This window comes from Vanacampus margaritifer, chromosome 7, assembly GCF_051991255.1.
Source record: "Vanacampus margaritifer isolate UIUO_Vmar chromosome 7, RoL_Vmar_1.0, whole genome shotgun sequence".
Classification (NCBI taxonomy): domain Eukaryota; kingdom Metazoa; phylum Chordata; class Actinopteri; order Syngnathiformes; family Syngnathidae; genus Vanacampus; species Vanacampus margaritifer.
The window spans coordinates 3,395,370-3,416,804 of NC_135438.1; the positions used below are offsets into that span (position 1 = coordinate 3,395,370).

The 21,435-nt window shown below is 40.2% G+C and overlaps 1 protein-coding gene across 1 annotated transcript in view; it reads left to right on the forward strand.

The window, feature by feature from the left end:
* Window positions 1–1,968: 1,968 nt before the first annotated feature.
* Window positions 1,969–21,435, forward strand: part of LOC144055288 (melatonin receptor type 1A-A) — a 47,266-nt gene continuing 27,799 nt past the window's right edge. The window contains exon 1 of the mRNA XM_077571139.1: window positions 1,969–2,511. Within this exon, the coding sequence (XP_077427265.1) occupies window positions 2,313–2,511 (199 nt within the window). The 5' untranslated portion in view covers window positions 1,969–2,312. The remainder of the gene's footprint in view (window positions 2,512–21,435) is intronic.

The following is a 21,435-nucleotide window of genomic DNA, read 5'->3' on the forward strand; positions in this document are numbered from 1 at the left end:
ATTTGTGAAACTGATAGAGTGCCAAGGAGGGCGCACTCAATGTCGGATTTATATATAATATATTAATAATATTAATATACCGTATTATCAATAATATATTTATATTGTTTTATTTTGTACTTAGCAAAATAGTTTTTTTTGTATTACTATAGAAAAATATTAATATAAAATATATATCTAAAATATTACCTATGGGAAAATGTAAGTATAATTGTAAGTGGTACAGAAAATGGATGAAAAATTTATGGATGACATTTTATTGTGATAATCTCATTTGGAAACAACGTTTGAAAATAGTAAAATAATGTTCTCGGAATTAGTTTGATAAAATTTTTATATCTAAAAAGAATACTACCATTTACTTAAATTTCTGAATATTAAAAAAATATGTTTTGATTGTTGAATCTGTTTTTGCATTTCTTAAAATATTCTATATATTGTTTCTAATATTTCTATTTTATTTAAATGTATCAATCTAGCTTCTTACATTTAAATCAATTTTCAAACATTTTGTTTATAAGAGTGTATCAAATATTTTAAAAACTTTCAAATAAATTCATACAATGTATTAAATATTTGGCTTAAAAAATTTAAATAATCAAAATCAATCAAATAAATAAATCTCCCATTCTCTATTATACCTCAATATGTATTTCTAATTTATAATTTGGTCTCCTGTGGTGACTTCCCAAAAAGACACTGGTGGAGTCGTGGAGTTAATAGTTTCAGAGAAATGACGCTTTCAAAGTTGAGGCTTTTAAAGTAAAGCGCATTTGTATTCATATGCAAAATGAGCCACTTCTTCTGAGTGGCTCTCAGGACGCAGTACTGCATTTAAACCACAAGATGGCGGCACAGGACAGGTCTAAACATGTAATCGAATCAAAAGAGGTTTGAAAAATAAATGGATACAAAAATCAAACGATACTATTTATGATTGACATGATGAGGTATCGTAAATAATGTTTATTGATGTGTTTGTACTTTACAATAAGGCTATATGGAGGACCTCAAGGTCAGTGAGGGTTCATAGGGTAAAAGCAACTGGTGTCCACTTCGAGCACTGCAAATATTTAGAACGATTATTTAGGATTACAGAAGCTAAATGTAACTTTAGGAGGAAAGCGATTAACATCTATGAAGTCTTAAGTATTGGTGCGATCGTTCTAATATTTGCAGCGGCTGAAGTATAATTTTTAATGTGATGGCAATTGATTGTAGCCATAAAATCCTAAATATTGGGGTGATTGTTATTTTAAGAGGTTGAGGGGATTTTTTGGGGTGATGACCGATTGTAATTTTTCTTACATTCAGCAGCTTTTTCTGTAGCGTCCAAGGAAAGGCTTAACGTTCCAAATATCGAAAATATCGGGGATATTTGGGCGATGGTTTTAATATTTTCAGAGGTTGAAGTGAAAATTGACCATTCCGAGCTTACTTACAAAATGGTGGTCAACTAGGAAGCGCAAAAAAGCATTGGATTTTGGATCGTTGTAATTTGATTTGTGAGGATTATTTTGATTTCAAAATGTTATGAAAAGTCGTTTGACTGCTGTAACAATCTGCCTGGTTTATGTGCTCGTCACAGGCAAAGTTCGCCGTTTGTTTTCAAGTGTGTAAAGGAAGCATTTGGATTGCGGAAATATCACAAATGCCCGGATGTTCGAAAATGCCAATAGGGAAAAATGTTCCAAAAATGTAAACACATCAAGTTTGTGCGTCCAACCAGGATTAAAGTCGTGTTATGTAGACATTTAACTGAACTAGAAGAGTTAATTGAGACGCGGGTTGTGTACATACGCGTCCCTGTACGTTGCGTTGTCTGTCGGCGTTTTCATGAAAGAGAGGGGAAAAGTTGAATGAAGAAGGCGCCATGGTGGAAAAAGATGAATGGCTGCGCGCCATGAATGAAGCCTGTAGTTCCTCCGCTCGGTCTCAGGGAGGAAGTGTTTGCCACCCCCGGATAACAACCCCCCCAACGTGGTGCTTCTGGCGTGTGGAAGTTGTCACACACGCACACAACACGCGTGGACTCGGGAGAGGAGAGACACGCCGCGTGGGGCGAGCGAGCAGAAGAACAAGAGGGGATGGTGCACGGACGAAGAAGCTCAAGTGCACTCGCCGTCACTCAAGCCGGCAAAGGGCGAGGAAGGAGGCGGTGGAGGATGAGGATGAGGACCGGAGCCGCGCCAGGCCACCGAGTCCCGGCGTTGGCGGCGGGATCCCGCCGATAGCGCGCCGAGTGCCCCCGCCGGCCCCCTCCCTGGGTTCGCTCACTTTCGGGCCACAGGAAAGTTCGTCCTCCCTGTACAATGCTCACAAATGGGTCTGAGCTGAACAGCACCGCGCCGGACCCCGACGACGACGACACCGCCGCCGCCGTTCTCAACCGCCCGCCGTGGGTCACCACAACTTTGGGCTGCTTCCTCATCTTCACCATCGTGGTCGACATCCTGGGCAACCTGCTGGTCATCTTCTCCGTGTATCGGAACAAGAAGCTCCGGAACGCAGGTGGGTCGCGTTCTGGAATTTGGAGCCAAAACACCAACTTTTTTTTTTTTAATGAGGCGAAACAAAATAATACATTTTGCTTCGTTTTCAGGAATATCATTAGTCGTCGTCGCTGTGATTTGAGGTCGAATTAAGAATAGTTGGTTGGGCTCGGGACTGGAAGGTTTTTGCTTTTAATTCGAAAATTAGCACGTCAATTAAGCGTTAACCTTATATGGCGTGATTGACAAAGTCATTTTGGAATGTTTTCGGAAGACAAGGGAACAAACATGGACGTGTATTGCTGCCACACAAAGCTGGGCAAAAAAAAAAAAAATCAATATCACGTTAACTGGTAAATTTAACTGATAGATTTCACGTTTTATCATGATCACTGTTTTTGCGTTGAACACGAAAATCCATTCTTTGATTTAGAAGAACCAAACCGTATCATTGTACTTTGAAATAAATCGAGATATGTATCAAATCGTCTTTTATTGGAGCTAGAAATTTTACTTTTGCGGTACTGACAAGTTCATTCAAATGTATGTCAAATTATAATTTAAAAAAACTCTCAAACTGAGCCAAAACATATAAAATGGAATTATAATCCCACTGAATCAAATTGTTTGACTTTCAAATTGAACTGTCCTCGAATCGTTTCGCACCCCTCCTATCAAAAAAACGTATTGAATCGTCTTTTGCGGAGAGAAGCACACCCTTAATAAATGTATATTTTTAACTTGACAATTGTCACATTTTATCGCGATCATTTTCATGTTAAAACGTGAAAATACTGATGTAAGCGGTTAAGGTCACTGCCGCAGTCCTTTTTGTGACTTAGAAATCAAAGTTATGAGTTACATATAGCTATGCTGTTCTTCTAATATACAAAAAAAAAAAAAGCAAGGCCGAGTGTTTAAAAAGATTTAAAAATAAATAAATATCAGTTTAAGGCTCCGCCAGTGACCTGAACCTGAAGAATGTCTTCATTTTTGCTTTGCCGAATGCGGTAGTCATACTAATCGCATTGAAACGGGAAACTTAGCACATTAAAACTGGAAATTTATCACATTATAACGTGATATTGACATTTTGACCCTGCCTTGTCAAACACCAACAAAACTTTAATGAACCCATTCTTGTACATATCCGTTTTTAAACAGAATAAAACTATCGTCACCTTTTTTGGCTCATAAGTCGAAAGTGTTGGCATAGCCTTGTAACGGGATGTTTTTGGTGATAAACCCACTATTTTAGCAACTTATCAAAGCTAGCAGGCCATAAATAAGTAGCTAAAATGTCTTTTATTTGTTATGTCATTTCAAATAGCCCAAAAAAATCGATTCTCATAAGAATCACGATTCAGAATCGATTTTAAATGTCCCAAAATCAATTTTATTTAAATTATTCTATACTGTCTTGCCTTTGTTTCTGTGTGCCTTTATTGGGAGCGTTGTTCATGTTGTACTCAATTTGGCCACTGAGGGGCAGTGTGGTCCCACGCGGTCTGATACACTGTTAAGTTGTAGCCACATTAGCGAGTAGAAGGAAAAAGTCACGGCAAGGTTATGCCACTAAAAGTTGTTTTTTTTGCAGCGTAGAGACGTTCTTTTGAGTGATGAAAGTGCAAGCGAGTAGCGCGCTAATTAGCATTAGCGAGTCAGACTGGAGTAGGTCATTACAATCGAATCGTGAGACATTCAAAGATTCCCACCCCTCGTCCCTACTGTCACCAAGTTGTCACTTTTGTCAAAGATTTTGGGATTTGGGTCGAATGAAGTCAAGTTCGTGTCGGGATGTTTTTTTGCTCTCTCCGGAAGTCGTCAAAGCTAGCTTGAAGTTAACAAAGTAAATCTTTCATTTATTTCTAATACAACCGCATTCTATTTGGTTAGCGTTAGCTTTCATGTTAGCTAGCTAGCTCTCTTTTTAGCTCGACGTCCCTTTCTCACCTTTTTTTTGGGGATGCAGTGACTCGTTCCTTGCTTTGTTTTGTGGTGATTTATTGCTAGCTGCTCTCTTAACTTTTCTTTGTCAGTAAGCGAGCCATCCAAACTAGCATTTCTTTGCTCAGCCCATGCCAAGCCTCCATTTGCTTTTATTATTGTTGTATTTCTTCCCATCTGCAGTTCTTCGGTCACCTTCCAGTCCAGGAAATATAGCGACCGTCTATTTTCCGTTTTTGTGGCAGGCGGCTCGCGTGGACCGGCCGCAGCCTACTTTTTGAAGCGGAGGTAATTTCACTGACCCCAAAGCGAGCGAGCGAGCACAGAGCGACGAGCAAAGAGCAACAACTGAAGCAATTATTGGCAGTCTGAAGCCAAAGGGGGAAGCCCGCCGCACCCGGGCATTAACGCTTCCCGTGACGTTGGCGGCTCTGAGCTCGGGGCTTTGATCTAATGATGTTTTCCACGTATGTCGTCTTATTTTTAGAGCAACTGAACGTCTTCTGTGTTGTTTTTGAGTTGTTAAATGAAATATTGTTGGCCTCAAATAACTGTTTATGGACGGATTTGGCAACGTCTGTCGTCAGCTTGTAATGATAGATAGCAAGAGAAAACGTCGCTTCCGCAGCTAGGACAACAAAAGCAGGTTCTTTTTTTCAGCGCAGACATTCCGACGTCCTCGTGTCTCTGTTTCTTAATAGTCGACTGAAAGTTGTGACATTTTGTCATTCAGTGTTTAATATCGAGAGTGACCGATATGTTTTTTTTAATGGCCGATGCCGATTTTCCGTAGTCGAGGCCGATATCCGATATTTGAAGCTGATATTCATTTTTAGTAGGGGGGTGGGTGGGGGTTGGGGTATATAGGTGTCAAAAAATGTTAAAATACAAATGCCAATCTTGACTGTTGTGAAGTCTTAAATAATGTTTATTTAACAATTTTTCAGACTTTTCAAAATGTAGATTTAAAAAAAAAAAAAAAATTGAATGTCAATTGCCTAATTGCCATCCTTTTTGTCATCGATTTCTAAAAAAACCTTCCAGGTTATCGGTACGTCTTAAAAAGTCAAACGGAAATACCATAACTCTCGCTAGTTTTCTACAGTAAATTTGTAAAAATACCGGAAATCTTAAACTTTCACATTTCTTTGTTTTAATGTCGAACAAAAACAAATGGTTCAGAAGGTTACCAGTGTCAGTAGCATCGGGTATAAAGTTAACTGAAAATGTTGAATAAATAGCTCCCTAAGATTAAAAAGGTTTTAAATTAACCTTATATCGGCCGTCGGATTTTTAAAAAGGGCCGATACCGATATTCGTCAAAATGCCCGATAGCTCTCGTTCAATGGCTGATTTGTCGTCGCGCTTCTGCTCGAAAACGCGCCACTCACTAAACCAAAATTGACTGCTCTTGATTTATTAAAACCAACAACGGTAAACAACGATTGCGTCCTCTTCAGTGTGCGAATGTGTGAGGTTCTAGCGACCATTGGAGCTAGCTGTTAAAATCGGTTGTTTAGCTAGGCTAATTGTTTGATTCCAATTGACATCTGCACTGAGAACTTGGTATTTGCACGATGCGATTTAGCGGAACAGAATACAACCGAACGCTCGACGTGAGCTCTTGAACTGCTAGTTTGTTTTTGTTTTTTAGCGATTACATTTTAGTTTTACTAATCTGACCGCATTTTTGTCAAAACGTCGTGATTTTTATGTGTTCAACAGAAGCATGCTTTGTTGTTAGCATTACATTAGCGTTCCGAATCAACGGGTATTTTTTGCGGGGAGGGAGTTAGCATTAGCATTCTGACGCCACACACTGTCAAATTTCTGACGTGCTGGACAACAATTTGAAAAATGGAAAATTTGGAAAAAGAATGACTGGACTTGAGTGAAACAGCAACCCCTCCCGAATATACAGCGTTAAAAATGTTCACCGCAGGCGCATCGTCTGTAGCATTAGCATCGCGAGTCCAAAGGCGATCTTGATCTGAACGTCTTCTCCATTTGTTTGCTAATCGACCAACTGTTTGAAATGCTCGCTACTCACACCTGCAGGACATTAGTGGAACAGCAACGGACAAAACATACAACGTAAACATTTGATGGTTAGAATGCTAATGCTGGATTTCACTTTCCTTTCTTTTCTTTGGTCCTTCCTCGGGTCTCCTGACAGCCTCACGACTGGCTGGATTCTGAAGTGTTTGGTTTAGGTGAACGGTATGGGATTTTTTAATAGCTTTTAGGTGAACTAATGAATACACACTCACACGCACGCACATGCACATACACACCCACATACAAAATAATAATAAAAATAAATAAAATTAAAATAATAAAAATAAAAAAAAGAGAGCAATGATGATGACATGTCAAATCGGTAAAATTACCGAATGAACTGAGCTCTTCAGGAAAAAAAAAAAAGAATGCTAATGCTAACACAAAAAAAACCATCTCACTGGATTTACTTGAAACTAAAGTCAAAAAAAAAACTAAGGTTAAAAAATTAAGGTCATATTTAATGAAATTTGGTTAGCATCCTGAAATAGCTTAGCATCCCGAGAAATCTCTCAAGTATCGGCAGCGTGTCGACCTCTCTCAAGTCCATATTGTTCGTCTAACGGCTTTTTCACGGCAGAATAATCACCACATGCTCTTATTTCATTAGCACTGCAGCGCGTGCAGTTGCCGGCCTTGAGTACGAACCCAACACTAAAGCATTGAAGTAAGTGTGCCGCCAGCGGGGAAGATGCGGGTACGAGAGGTACATTGAGGGAATGGCCTCTTTGAAGTAGTACCATTAATTTGGGCTAATTACATGCAAGGGGGGGGTCGTGACGCAGTCGCCTCCTCCGCCAGAGTTCAACAAAGCGCGCCGATAATGAATGGAAAAGTTCCGGCAATCTCCAGCTCGGGCTTGAATAATTGTTTAATTGTGTTTAGCGGCGGCCGCTGTCCCCGGACGGCGGCGTGCCTCCGAGGTGCCGCTTCCCAATCGGAGATCGGGTGGGCGACGTGCGTGCCTAACTCACGGCGAGCACAGTTTTTTTTTTTTTTTGCGGGTCTCTTTGGGAATCGTACGCAAATTGGCAGACGGACGGATTGACGTCGTTCTCAGGCGTGCTGTCGTCACGGCTTGTTGTAGCGGAAAGAGGATTGGTCGCATGCTGATATGTGTCGGTTAGACCCGACCCGACCCAGGCCGTACACATTTTTGATCATGTTATTGTCTTTTTGAAACGATTCCCACATAATACTCCCGATTTGACAGCGTTCCAATTTGGGACGATATCGTCTGATTCCACACGATTTACAGGATTTTGCACAATTTAACGTTAAATATCAACTTTTTTCCCCGTTCATTTTCAATGGGACTCACATTGAACTTTTTCTACTACTTTCCTGCTCGAAAGTGCATTGTCTAGTAACCGGGAGGTTGCGGGTTTGAATCCTACCTCTGACATTGCAAATATATGCATAGCCGTTAAGTAACATGCGTGTATACCAACATATCAGGAAATGGATTATAATTTCACTGAAAAGATTCAATGCATGCTTTCAGCATCAGATGACACTTTTCCGTTTTGCAGAAATTAGCATTAGAATATAGCTAAGTTTAATCATTATTCACAAATTGGTTGAAGACACTGGAAAAAACAGCTTGTTGCAACTTGGCCCTGGTTGATCTCTTATACTCTGCTGCCACCTGCTGGCCGTTTTTTGTAATAACTACCATTGCTTCAAGCCACCTCTGTATGTATGCTCTAAAATAAAATAACGTATAAATAAGTTTTGGGGAGTGAAGGACAAAGTGCTTTTTAAAAAAAAACGCATTTATACGTTTTTGGGTTTGAATGAGTTAAAAGATGAATGGAATGTACGTCAGGAAGAGAATGTTTATTGTTTTTCAACAAATGCAGACCGTGCTATAGCGCAAAATAGATCAATAATAAAGGCGTTCATTTAAAGAATGGCGAATTGGTCATTCATTCTCAACTCACTGTCGTGCGGCGTCCCACAAGGCTCAATTCTGGGGCCTCTTCGGTTTCCATTGTATCTGCTGCCTCGGGTTCAATATTAAGAAAACATGGTATTTCCTTCCAATGCTTGATTTATTAAATTAATTCATCAAAGAATGTCAGCATTTTCAAAATATATGACCAATCATAAAAAATAAAAAAAATAATGGGAAAAAAGAATAACTAGTCAAAAAGTAAAAGGGTCACTTGACTGAATACTCGCGATTCAGCACCTGGATCGGAACCATTGTCACAGATACCGATCCAATTTATTTTCCGATATCGGGGCCGATACTCGATTCAAGTATCGGATCGGAGCATCCTTAAATGAAACATTTGCTTCTACATATCAATGTGCACAGTAATCATTAGTTGACCCATTGGAAAATACATTACAGATTGTCCACATGAAAATAATCAATAACAGAGTTGTGCCTGAATGGATCAATATACACAATTTTAGCCGTTTGCGTTAATCATTCATAAAAGGAAGACATTCAGAAATGAAGACGTGAAAGTGATGCGTTCGCGCGCTGGGCTCACGCGTAGGAAAACGCAAAGCCCGGAGTTTGTTATTGTTGTTCCAGCGTCGCCGTCTACTGTTTTGAATGTGACACGCAAGTTCAACCCTCTTAGCGGTTGCGTGACTTGGCGGCGTGCCGGCTGGGATGTTATTTCCGGCCGTTTCCCGTTCATTAAAAAAAAAAAAAAAAAAAAAACTCTGACATTCTCGTTGCTCTCGGCGTAATGAATATTTCACACAGACAAAAAAGAAAAACAGTCATGCGGAATTATGCGCTATTTGCCGACGTCTCCTATTAAAAATGGAAGGTTCCAGGGTTTTCTAAATATCCAGTGGCTTTGTTTTGGGAAGATCCTCAACGGAAATTGGATCATGAAAGCGTAAATAGATGAGTGAAAGGAAAACAAATCTTCTTGTGTCCAATGTCAGCTTCCTGCTTGAGGAATTTCAAAGGTTTTGTGAGGAACGCTCAAGCATTACACCTGATTTTTATCGCGGCAATCCCTTTTGCGCGCGTGCCAGTTTTGATGGTGGAACGGATTTGTTTTGCGGTGTTTTTTTTTTTCTTACTGAAGGATGTTGGCTTTAAAAAATAAAATAAATAAATATTCATACCGCCGCTAAGGATGTCACTTATACAAAAAAAGAAATCCATAAAAATGACAAAAGATTGTGGAAGGGTGAGACCTTTCTGAAGGAAAAACACTGTAACAGATATTTCTTTTGGAGGAACGGTTGCAAAAGAAAAAGCAAATCGTGCAAAACTTGTTATTTGGCGACGGTCCAACCGATTAATCGGCCGGCCATAACGGCAGATATTTGCCCATTTTATAATTTTAGAAGATAAGAAAAAGATGATGACATTCAAGCATTCCCACCCCAAAATAAATGTACCATTTTTTGCAAAACATTTTTTTTTTTTTTTAAATCTTGCCGATTTTATTTATTTCGTCCCTCTTTCAGTTGCCAAGTTAAAGAAATACTTAAGGACAAGGTATTTTGAAATTGTCAAATGTTTTGCCTGTAATTAATGTCTAGTGTTGTAAGCATTATGAAACAAAAAAAAAAAGTTATTTTATGAACTCATTCATTCGCAGCCATTTTCACTGAAGCTACCCCCTTCGCTCCCGGCTGTTTTACTGGATTTTGACTGGTTTTGCAAAGTCAACAAAACATTTTGTTCTATTGCTATAAAAACATTAAAAGAGTCTCTTCTTTCATCAGGAAAAAAAAAATATATTACTTAGCATTAGCATTAGAATATAGCTAAATTTCATCATTAATCACAAATCTGTTTAAAACAGTGGGAGAAAAGAGCTTTTTGCAACATGGCCCTGGTTGATCTCTTATACTCTGCTCCTACCTGCTGGCAGTTTTTGTAATAACTACCATTGCTTCAACTTTTCTCTTAAGTTCAGAGGCTGCATCAAAGCCTTCTGTATGCTCTAGTCTAGCATTTAAAAAAAAACGCATAAATACGTCTTTGGGAGCATGGTAATATAATATTTAAAATAAAACGTATTTATACGTTTTTGGGGGAGCAAATGAGTTAATTCTATCAAATTTTTAAATAATCTGCTGATTGATCAGTAATTGGAATATATCGGAAATAAACGTGTTTGGCATCAGCTTCAAAAAATGCATCATATGCGCAGATCCAACATATCCCGGTAGTTCAAAGTCCCACATCTTGCGCAACTTTATACGTAGGTGTCTCATTCCTGAAATCTTTCAGCAAACTTTTAATTGTTCAACTTTAGATCCATTCCTAAGGAAAAACGGGGTTGTTTGGCCTTGGCAGAGGTCAACGCTTTTTGCTTCACGTCGTACTGTCAATTTTTTAATTCTTTGAATTCAGCTGTCCATGATACCTTATTATTAGTCGTTGTGATTAAAAGTTCTTCCCCGTCACATAAACCGAGTTGTGGACAATATTAATTTGTGTTTGAACAGCCCGGCAGCCATTGTTCAGCTCCACTGCACACTGGGCCTGGTGCCAGCAGTAGCGGTATCAAGGGGGGGGGCGGCGTTGGGGGGGCGGTTGGTGGCAGGGGGGTTGGGTGCTTGTCCTGCGATGACACAATTATCGATCAATCCCTGATACAATTGTGGAAATATTTTCGCCATATTGGATTGTGAAACTACTGCCGTATCGTGACGCTGTTCTTTTGTCACATTATTGCCATGTCGTGATACAATTTGCTAAACTACCACCGTATCGCGATACTAAATCATGGCCAACAATCTTGTATCATGATACAATTATGAAGCTATCATTGTATCATGATACGTTTGTCAAACTATTGCTGTTTACAGTTCGGAAACCCATCGGCGATTTGAGGTCAAATGATCAAACTCACCGTATTGAGATATTTTGCAAACTTTTCTCATACTAAATAATATTGACTGACGTCACGGGATCGCGAGTCGAACCCTCATGGTGGGTTAACTTTCTACACCGAATGTTCTTTTGCTATTCTTGTAGCGCTACATGTTGAAACGTTTGATCAGTGGAATCGATTGGATCACAAACACAACATCACGTATGCTCCCAGGTCAAAGGTCCCGATGGCTTCTGTACTTTCGGCTTTTATTGGTTGCTATGTGCAATTTTCATTAGTGAATTCGAGGTGAAGAATCTCAGGTTATTTTTAAAACCAAGTTAGCTAGTTCCCCCGACCGCGCTAGCTACTAGCGCTAGCATGTTACAACCAAAACAACAACAACATTGTTTAGTCGTCGCTTATTTTTTTGTACACTTTAACAACTATTTAAACTTTTGGGCTGCCAGGGAAAGGAAAATAAGAGACCTTAAGGAGGGGGAGAGTATTTGGAAAGATCTCAAAATCCAACATCTTGACCACCAAATCTATTTTTAGCCAGAGCTAGCCACGGCTAGCGGCTGATGTATATCACGATCGCATTATGGTAAAAGCATTTTCACCATCTTGCAATGACACTTAGCTTAAGCAAAAATGGTTAGAACTCACTTTGGTAGACTTTGTGGATTGGACCCGTGAATGGCACACAATGTGGGGCGCACGCCGTCATGTGAATACCATCCATAACATTGTTGCTACCGCCGTGTGCTAGTCCTAAAAGGTCATTAAAACAAAATTCAGTATTTTGAATATTTTCCATCAACAAACCAAAGTACTCGACTTCCCGCTGACATTTGCACAAGTCGTCATGTATCCACTGTATGTTTTTTGCACATTATCCTGCCAGACTGCCCAAATAAACCCACCGGCTCGGCGGCAAATCCCGCCGTATCAGTCGGGAATATGATAGCGCCGAGCGTCTTTATCCGCCAGGTCTCGCTAGGATAAACAGAAGGTACGCAGGTGTTATTTAATTAAAAGCGCATATTTGTCCGCTTACGCCCGCTGCTCCCGAGGCCCGCTCGCCGGTCCGGTCTCCCGCTACGCCGCTGAATGCCACGATAAGCATCAGAGCGGGCTCAGCGTGGCGCAGCTCGGCGCGGCGCGGCGGCTTAAAGACGACGCCTCAGACGGGAGACGGCCCAGCGGGTGAAAAAAACTCCGGACTAATTAGGGAGCCCGCAAGAGCCGACGGGTCATGACTCGACAATTAATTTACAGTTTGCCGGCGAGTGGGAGCGCCACGATAAGGAGCTCGGTCTTCCGTTACCCCGGGGGCGTTTAATTCCAAAACGACAGTATAGATCTGTTAATAGCTCCTTGCTTATGATGGTTTCAGAGGGTCTTTGGACCCGATAACCTTCCCTGCAGTACTCCGGAAACGTGTGAAAGGTTGGTCGCTAATTATGTGTGGCGTGCTTAGCGACACCGTCTCAGGGATTAAAATGTTATCGATGAGGCAAAGATGTAATTAGGTAGCTGATCTCTGCGCGACAGTTCCCCGTACCGCTCGATGTTGTCTTTTGTTCGGACGACTTTGTCGACGGTAAACCAGACGAGCGGCGTGAAGGCGGTGCCGGATGCGGTTCAAAATTCAAATAAACACCGTGTAGTCTACGGTACATTTTTGAAGGGTTATAATGCTCATGATCGGGAAAGACCGATTATCAACCTGGCCGATATTCAGCATTTTGACAAATATTGCCATCGGCCATTTTGAAGAATCGTATGGCCAATAATAGATCCTTTTTTTAAAAAAATGTTTTTATTTTGATGCCGATATTTTCCCTTTTGTGCCGTCCGTGGCTCAGGGTGTCGAGACGATCGTTCCGTAACCAGAAGGTCGGCTGTTCGATCCCCGCTCTCACCAAGTCATGTGTCGTGGTGTCCTTGGGCAAGGCACTTCACACACGTTGCCCTCCAGTGCTACTCACGCTGGTGTATGGAAGGTGCGAATGTTTGGTGGTGGTCGGAGGGGCCGTAGGCGCACACTGGCAGCCACGCTGTGAACGCGTGAGTGAGTGCATGAATAATGTATCCATTCCATTGTAAAGCCTCTTTGAGCGTCTAGTAAAGCGCTAAATCCGATGCATTATTATTATTATTATTAAAATGAATATCGGCTCCAAATATCGGTTTTCGGCATCCTTGACTTCTAATAATCGGTATCGGGCCCTGAAAAAAACATATATGTCTATCTCAATCTCGTGTATCCCAAAATTTTAGCCAAGGCGCATTTTACATGAACAAAAATCTTACTGAACACCACTAGACAAAAAAGTAATACAAATTACTATATATATATATATATATATATATATATATATATATATATGTGTGTGTGTGTATACTGTATACAGTGAACCACCGCATACTTGAGGTTTAGCGTTCGCACATTTGCTATTTGATGAATGAAACTATCGGTAAAGAATTTAAATAAAAAATAAAAATCTTAGAACCTCAAACAAAATTGGACAACAAATTCAAAAAGACAGAAATACACCCCCCAAAAAATTTCTAAAATATGAGGAAATAACTGAAAACATGCAGACTAAAGTAGACAAATATTAGAGAAAAAAATACTGAAAAATATGACAATAAGCCATTTGACAAAAATAAAAATTGAAAATTAAACATATTTGAATTTTTTTTTAAAACTAGATGACAAATTGTAAAAAACAACAATGCACAAATATTAGAAAATAATATGCGTACTAAACTAAAAATACAAAAACAAACAAATATTAGACCAACATATGAATTTTGGCAAAAATGAATACGATTACTTGAGTGAGTGAGTAAATAAAAACTCATTTGTCCCAGTGAGTCACACATTTAGTTCCTTGGTTGAGCTTGAAGCGTTGCGCTATTGTGCCGCCATAAATCACGATTAAGAACGTGTCAACCATAGAGAATAAATCATGTTTTTTTGGTCGCAGCATTACGCTTGAATGCCGAGAGATCGACTTTGACGTCAATGTTCCCTTTTCGCCGTTTGACAGCATATTTCCCAGCACGTCTGCGTGTTGTTGTTTTTTTTTTATATATATATATATTTTTTTTTTAGGTCGGTTAGGCGGGAAACGCCAAGCCAGCAAGCGTTCCTATCAGCTCCCAGACCATTTTATGATTTTCTCATATTTGCAGGATTATCTGTACACACAGCGTGCCCGCGGTAATCCCTTCTTAAGATATGCTCTGCGTACCCGCCGCGATATTATTCGTGATGCCCCCCCCCCCCACCAACCCCCCACTCCCGCCTCCCCCTCACATATCACCAGTGAAAAAACGCCTCTTGTCTTGTTATGGTTTGACATTCTGCTGAGCGTTTCACCCCGCCACGTCTCCCTTATTTTTCCAGTGGCTCCGTTCATTTTCCCTTTTGACCTGGTGGGCTTCATATTACATGACACCCTGTCTGTTCGCATCGCGCTGATCCGACACCCCTGCTGAGGTCCAAAGATCTCATGGTGTCAGGCCTCATACCTGTGGAGGAGCCATTGACGGCAGCTCTATGCTTCAAACTCCGCCCTCTGTCCCAGAACTCCATACATTTCTGACACTAGGGGGCGCCTATGAGTCTCTCCCGGGTTTATCAGCCATCTTGATCTATCCTTGGTCGGTTGACAGAATTTTGCATTTCAGTCAAATTTCACAATGTTGGCAAAAGCTAAAATGCTTCGCAGTCTAGTTGACAAAGTTACATTTTGGTAGCAATTCGACAAAATCTTGAGGAGGATTTTGTCTTTAAAGGAGCTGGAAATGGCCAGCGTAAGCCGCGAATGGCGGCTTCAAACCAAAATGGCGGCCTTCCTGTTCATTTTACGACTTTTTTTGCATGTCTTCTTTTGATAGACATTCCTATTACATTTCAAATGGACATGTGAAACAGGCTTTGGGGATTCAATTAAAAAAAAAATATATATATATATATATATATATATTTTTTTTTACTTTTATGGCGAGTCGTTAAAAATTCGCCGCCATGCTTTGCCCAAATGCATTGTTTGAAAAGTAGCCGATTTATTGTCAACCATCTGTCTAATGGACTAAATTTAAATTAGGTAGCGGTTGGACAAAATCCAAGGAGGAGTTTGTCTTTGAAGTGACCCCTGGAAATGGCCAACATAAACCGAGAATTGTTAGCTTCCAACCAAAATGGCAGACTTCCTATTCGTTGTACGGCATTGGTTCCCGAGACTTTTATGTACCTACTAAATTTAAAAAGTTGACGGGTGAAACTGGCTTTGGGGACTGAACTAAAGGAAAAACAAATCTAAGGGGCTAAGCTAATATTTCTTGTTTCATGGCGCGTTACGTCCATACGCATTTGCGAAATCTAAAATGTTTTGCAATTTGTCACCCATCCGTCTATAGTAAGTATACGTAGTTTGCATTTGTAACCAGTTCCGGTCCAATTTGATCTTTAAACGAACCTTGGAAATGGTCAAAAAGAACTCCTAAAATGGCTGCTTCAAACCAAAATGGCTGACTTCCTGTTTCTTTTGGTGCGTGGCTTCTTGAGACTTTTATATGAGGCAACTTAGGAAAGAAACGCCCACCAAATTTCAGGGTGCAAAGTGAAACGGATTTCAGGGCTAGGTTCATCATTTTTTCTTATTGAAATGAGCTCAAGAAAAAGCAATGGCAACTCTATTTGAAATTTAAAAAAAAAAAAAAAATGAATTCCGGATGTGGATGTTGTGGTCATGCCGTGACAACAGGCTCTTTAACGAGGGCAATGGCCACCCCCGAACCCCCTCCGACCCCACCAGCGCTTCTCTGTCATTGCCTCAGATCTTCTCATTGTTTGATAAAAAAAAACAACAACTTCACACTTAATGAGAGCATCCATAAAAGCGTGAGCAGACATTAACCCCGCCCCCCCCCATTTCCACCATTCCTGTCGGTGCTGCGCTATTTTTATGTATTTACAATACTCTACAGTGCAAACTTGTTTCTGCTTGACGGGAGCTCGGCATGACGCACGTTGCTGATGCTCAGGGCAGTGAGATCAAGTAAAAAGCCAATGCTCATCCAAGGGGAATTATGCATAACACATGCACGCCGCCGAGCGCTAACGACTCCATCGCATGCGCGCGCACGCCTCTCGCGTCTCGCCGTGGGACGGGGCGAGAAGGGCGCCGGTTTGAATCCCCCGCTCCGACAAACAGGCATCGCAAAAGGCGGCGTCATTTTCCCAAGGTGCCCTTGAACGAAGCACTTAGTCGGACGCCGCGACTCGGCGGCCGGCAGTGAAGAAGAAGCGAGCTGTGCGTGCGCTATTCAGCAGCTTCCAGCTGTGAATGCGTCACATTGCATGACTGTTAAAGCCGGGCGCTCATGGAGAAAAAAAAAAAATGCACTCGGCTTTGCCTGCCGTACAATGTTTAACACAACACTTCCACATGGCTTCTACTTAGCGTGTTGGCACCACACATTTGCCGGAAAAATGTGCCCTCATTTGTGGAGTTCAAACAATCATACATGATTTAATGATAATGTGCCGCTACAAAATTTAACACATGGTAAACATACAGTAATATCTATGATGGCGTATAGGGCCCCGGATGAATATATTTATCTTTTAGAGGTGGTGGTGGTGGTGGTGGTGGTGGTGGGGGGGGGGGGCTATTCAGAGAAAAAAAATCACAAATTCACGAGGAAAATTTTTCAGATTTGTGACATTACAAAGTGGCAAATTTGTAAGGCAAAAACGCACAAATTTGTGGCACGTGCAAGAGAAAAAAACTCGTAAATAATTTCCGAGAAATAAACTGAACAGTTTTGCGCGAAAGAAACTCGCAAGAAATACTCACAAGCGTAACTTGGATGTTTGTGCCAATATTTTTCTGTCTGTTTTTTAAATAGGGAGATAAATAGTAATTGCTTTAGCAGAGATGAACCATATTAGTCAAATTAACTCATTCACTGCCATCGACGACTATAGACGTAAAAAATTAATGTGAATTATTTCTATTAGTTTAACATTTTTTTTCATTTCATTAAATTTTTTTATGAAAACCTAGAAAAAATTATAAAATTTGTGATTAATCGTGAGTCAACTATTGAAGTCATGAGATTAATTTCAAAAACAAATTTTAATCGTGTGACGCCCCTTATTTTTAATTTAAAAAAAATTAAATTAAGGGCGTCAGGCGATGAATTTTTAAAAAATTTTTAATTAATCACATGACTTCACTAGTTAACTAACGATTAATCACAAATTTGATATCTGTTCTGAATGTACAATAAAAAATCGAGGTTTTCATACTCTTAGCAAAACTGGAAAAAAATGTTAAACTAATAGAAATAGTTCAAATGCATTTTTGACGTCTTCAGCCGTCAATGGCAGTGAATGAGTTAAACATTCGCACTTTGAAGCGTTGGGTACGAGTCTCTAAATGTATTTTGTTAAATCTGCTGTTCCCAGTCATTCACTTGCATTTACCTAACGTCTGCTAGCATCTGATTGGTTAGTGTTAGTCAGCTGATTATGAGGTCAGGAAGTGTTGTGAGTGAGTTTACAAATACGTCTTTGCCACTTTTTAATGACACAAATCTGCAAGTTTATGTCTCGTAAATTTCTTGGAATATTACAAACCTTCTAAAAAATATATATATTTACACATGGCCCCAGTGCGCCGTCATAAAGATCTCCATAAGATGCTCCACTAACAACAAACATTTGCGGGTATTTATTTATTTATTTGAACATCTCTCTGTGCATCACAGACCAGAAACGGGCCGCAGACCTGCGGTTGGGGACCCCTAGGTTACACCATCATGTTAATATGACTGAAATGTAACGTTACATCATTTGTCACATAGCGGTACAGTACATTTAAGCGCCGTTGTGGGCTCGCCGCATCGCTTAGCCTGAGAACGTGCGCGAATGACGATTATTCCGGCCGACACATGAATGTCATTTGATGTTGCTCCGGTGAATGGAAAGTCCATTCAGCCAGGCAGAGCGAGCGTCTAGGGCTTCGGCGTGGCTCGCACGCCATTGGACTTAAAACTTGGCACAGAACAAAGGCACGGACGGGAGAGCTCATGTTGTCTTTAGCGAGCTGGTCTCACGGTCTGAACCCAGAGCAACTGGATTAGCAAGAACAGGTTAGAAGTAAGGTTTAGGGGTTCAGGGTTTCACTATGAGGTTTAGGGTGCGGGGTTATGGTTAGTGTTACGACTGGAGGCGTTTGGGTATAAGAGTAATTTGCGGCGTTAGGCGATTTGAAATTTTTTCGTAATTAATCGCATGACTTCACTAGTTAACTCAGGATTAATCACAAATTTTGTATCTGTTCTAAATGTACAATTAAAAAAGTTCTAGGTTTTCATACTCTTGTTAACAAAAGTGGGGAAAAAAATGTTAAACTAAAAGAAATAGTTCAAATGAATTTTTGACGTCTATAGCCGTCAATGGCAGTGAATGAGCTAATAAAAGGATTTTATATTGCTACAATGTAGCCCATAGCAGCCCTTCAGCTGAGAGTGGCAATAAACAGTCTATTTAATAATAATAGACTCAGTTTTAGAGTAATATTTACACTTGGAAGAGAATAAAATAAAGAATTGAAAACAGAAATAATAAAAGTCACTCAAGGGTGGAGGAACAAACTCACGACCTTCAGCTTGGGAGACTGCCACACTAAAACCTGAGCTATGCCCCTCCTCCTGTTTGCTTATATCCAAAAAGAGACCAAAAACATCTTTATCAAGGTGGTCTCACGGTCTGAACCGAGAGCAACTGGATTAGCAAGAACGGGTTAGAGGTAAGGTTTAGGGGTTCAGGGTAGGATTTAGAAATGGAGGTTTCACTGTGAGGTTTAGGGTGCGGGGGTTATGGTTAGCGTTACGACTGGAGGCATTTGGGTCTAAGAGTTGAGGTTTCTCTGTAAGGGTTCGATTGAGGTGATGTCACATATTGAAGGGGAGAAGGAGAATCGTTTGTAATGTTATGTCCCACGGAGCCCTGACCTGTGCTTATCGAACATTTCGCAGCGACACACTGGCACACAAACACAAACGATTCCTCATAAAATCCTCCCATGAACTTTCAATTACATCGTCTCCACCAGCTCGGAATGTTCCGCGGGATTCGTCTTGGAACAAACCAAGTTTCCTCGTCGAGGCACATGAGAGGCTGTAAACGCCACCACAACAACAACAGCATGTCTGTCTGCTTTTTACTGCTAGCAGTTAAACGATACCGCTAGCCAGACTAGCATCGTGATTTAAGACATATTTTTTCAGTTTGACTTTTAAGAGTAGAATAAATATCTTGTTTATTGGTACTATCTGTCATTTGACCATTGAATTGTAACGCGTAAATAAATAAGGCACTGCTGAAAATAACTACACAATACAATTTCTGTATACATTGCATGTGAATGCTGAACAGCTGACAGCGTGACACTGTATTGAAAAACTGTGGAATTTGTTCAAATGTACACTGTGAGACCAAATAAACGGCATGTTTGTTCAAGCTTGTCACGCCAAAGATGGCAAGCCATTTTATTGTCTTTAATATTGCGGAATAATTTGTTAAAGAAAACACAACACATACACTTGTGGGACTGACCAATAGTGTCGATTTGTGAAAATTATTTTAACTTATTTGCTCCCCAAAATGTATAAAAACGGTTCTATTTTAAAAATTGCCATGGTCCCAAAAACATATGTATACGTTAAAAAAATAAAATAAATTTGTGCTAGAGCATGCAGCCTCTGACCTGAAGAGGTCGCTTAAAGCAATGGTAGTTTTTTTACAAAAAAACGTCCAGCAGGTGGCAGCAGAGTATAAGAGATCAACCATGTTGCAACAAGCTGTTTTTTTTCCAGTGTCTTCAACCAATTTGTGAATAATGATGAAACTTAGCTACTGTATATTCTAATGCTAATTGCTGCAAAACGGAAACAGATAAAAAATATACTTTTTTTTCCTGATAAAAGAAGAGACTCTAATCTTTCTTTTGGTAGGTTCCATGTTTTTATATATAAATACATTCTATTTGAAATGTTTTAAGTGTCCCAAGGACGTATTTATACGTTTTTTTTAATATGTTTTGTGTTTTTTTTTTAATGCTAGAGCATACAGAAAAGGTGTTGATGCAGCGGCCATGTTGCAAAAAGCTCTTTCCCCCAGTGTTTTCAACAGGTTTGTGAATAATGTTGAAACTTAGCTACCCTTTTTTTGTTTTCCTGATGAAAGGAGAGACTCTAATCTTTCTTTTGGTAGGTTCCATGTTTATATAGCAATAGAACACAATATTCTGTGGGCCTTGCAAAACCAGTCAAAATCCAATAAAACAGCCGGGAGCGAAGGGGGTTGCTTCAGTGAAAATGGCTGCGAGTGAATGAGTTAAATGGAAAAAAAATGATATACATTAAATGGTTGCAAATACTGTAAACAGAACGTTAGAAATATGTTGTTGTTTTTTTTTGCTCGATTCGATTTGATGATGCCGCTCTGTACTCACCTGCGTCCTTTGCGATTTTCCATCACATTTGAGCAGTGCGGAGGCGCACCAATTCTCAGGAGGGACGGGGAGATTATGACGCATTCTGGTTGGCCTGTCACATTTGTGAAAGTAATTAAAAGAGTCCTTCACATGCCGCATTACTTGCGCCGACCCATAAACAGACTCGCCGGGATTATCGTATACGATGCGCACACGTGGTTGGCGGCTATTGATGTTGGGAGGAAATATTGTGCCGGCGTGATTTCAAAAAAAAAAAAAAAAAAAAAAAGTGCTTATGTACTGTAGCTATGATATCAGTGACAGGAGCGGGACACGGAACACAAAATGCTCGTTTCTGACGCTTTCCACCGCCGCAGTCGACCAATTAATTTTCATTTTCAAACCAGAAACGTTTGCATCAAACGGTGGCGTGTCGCGACTGAAGTCGGGAGCTCATAAGCAAGTTGAGGGGAAAAAAGATATTTGAAACTTTTACTTTTAGTATTGTTATCATGCACAATGCAACTGAACAACTTTAACTTAAAGGCGGTCACAGTGTCATGAAGGGAAAAAAAAAACGTAGAAAAAAGCACCAGTTAACCACTT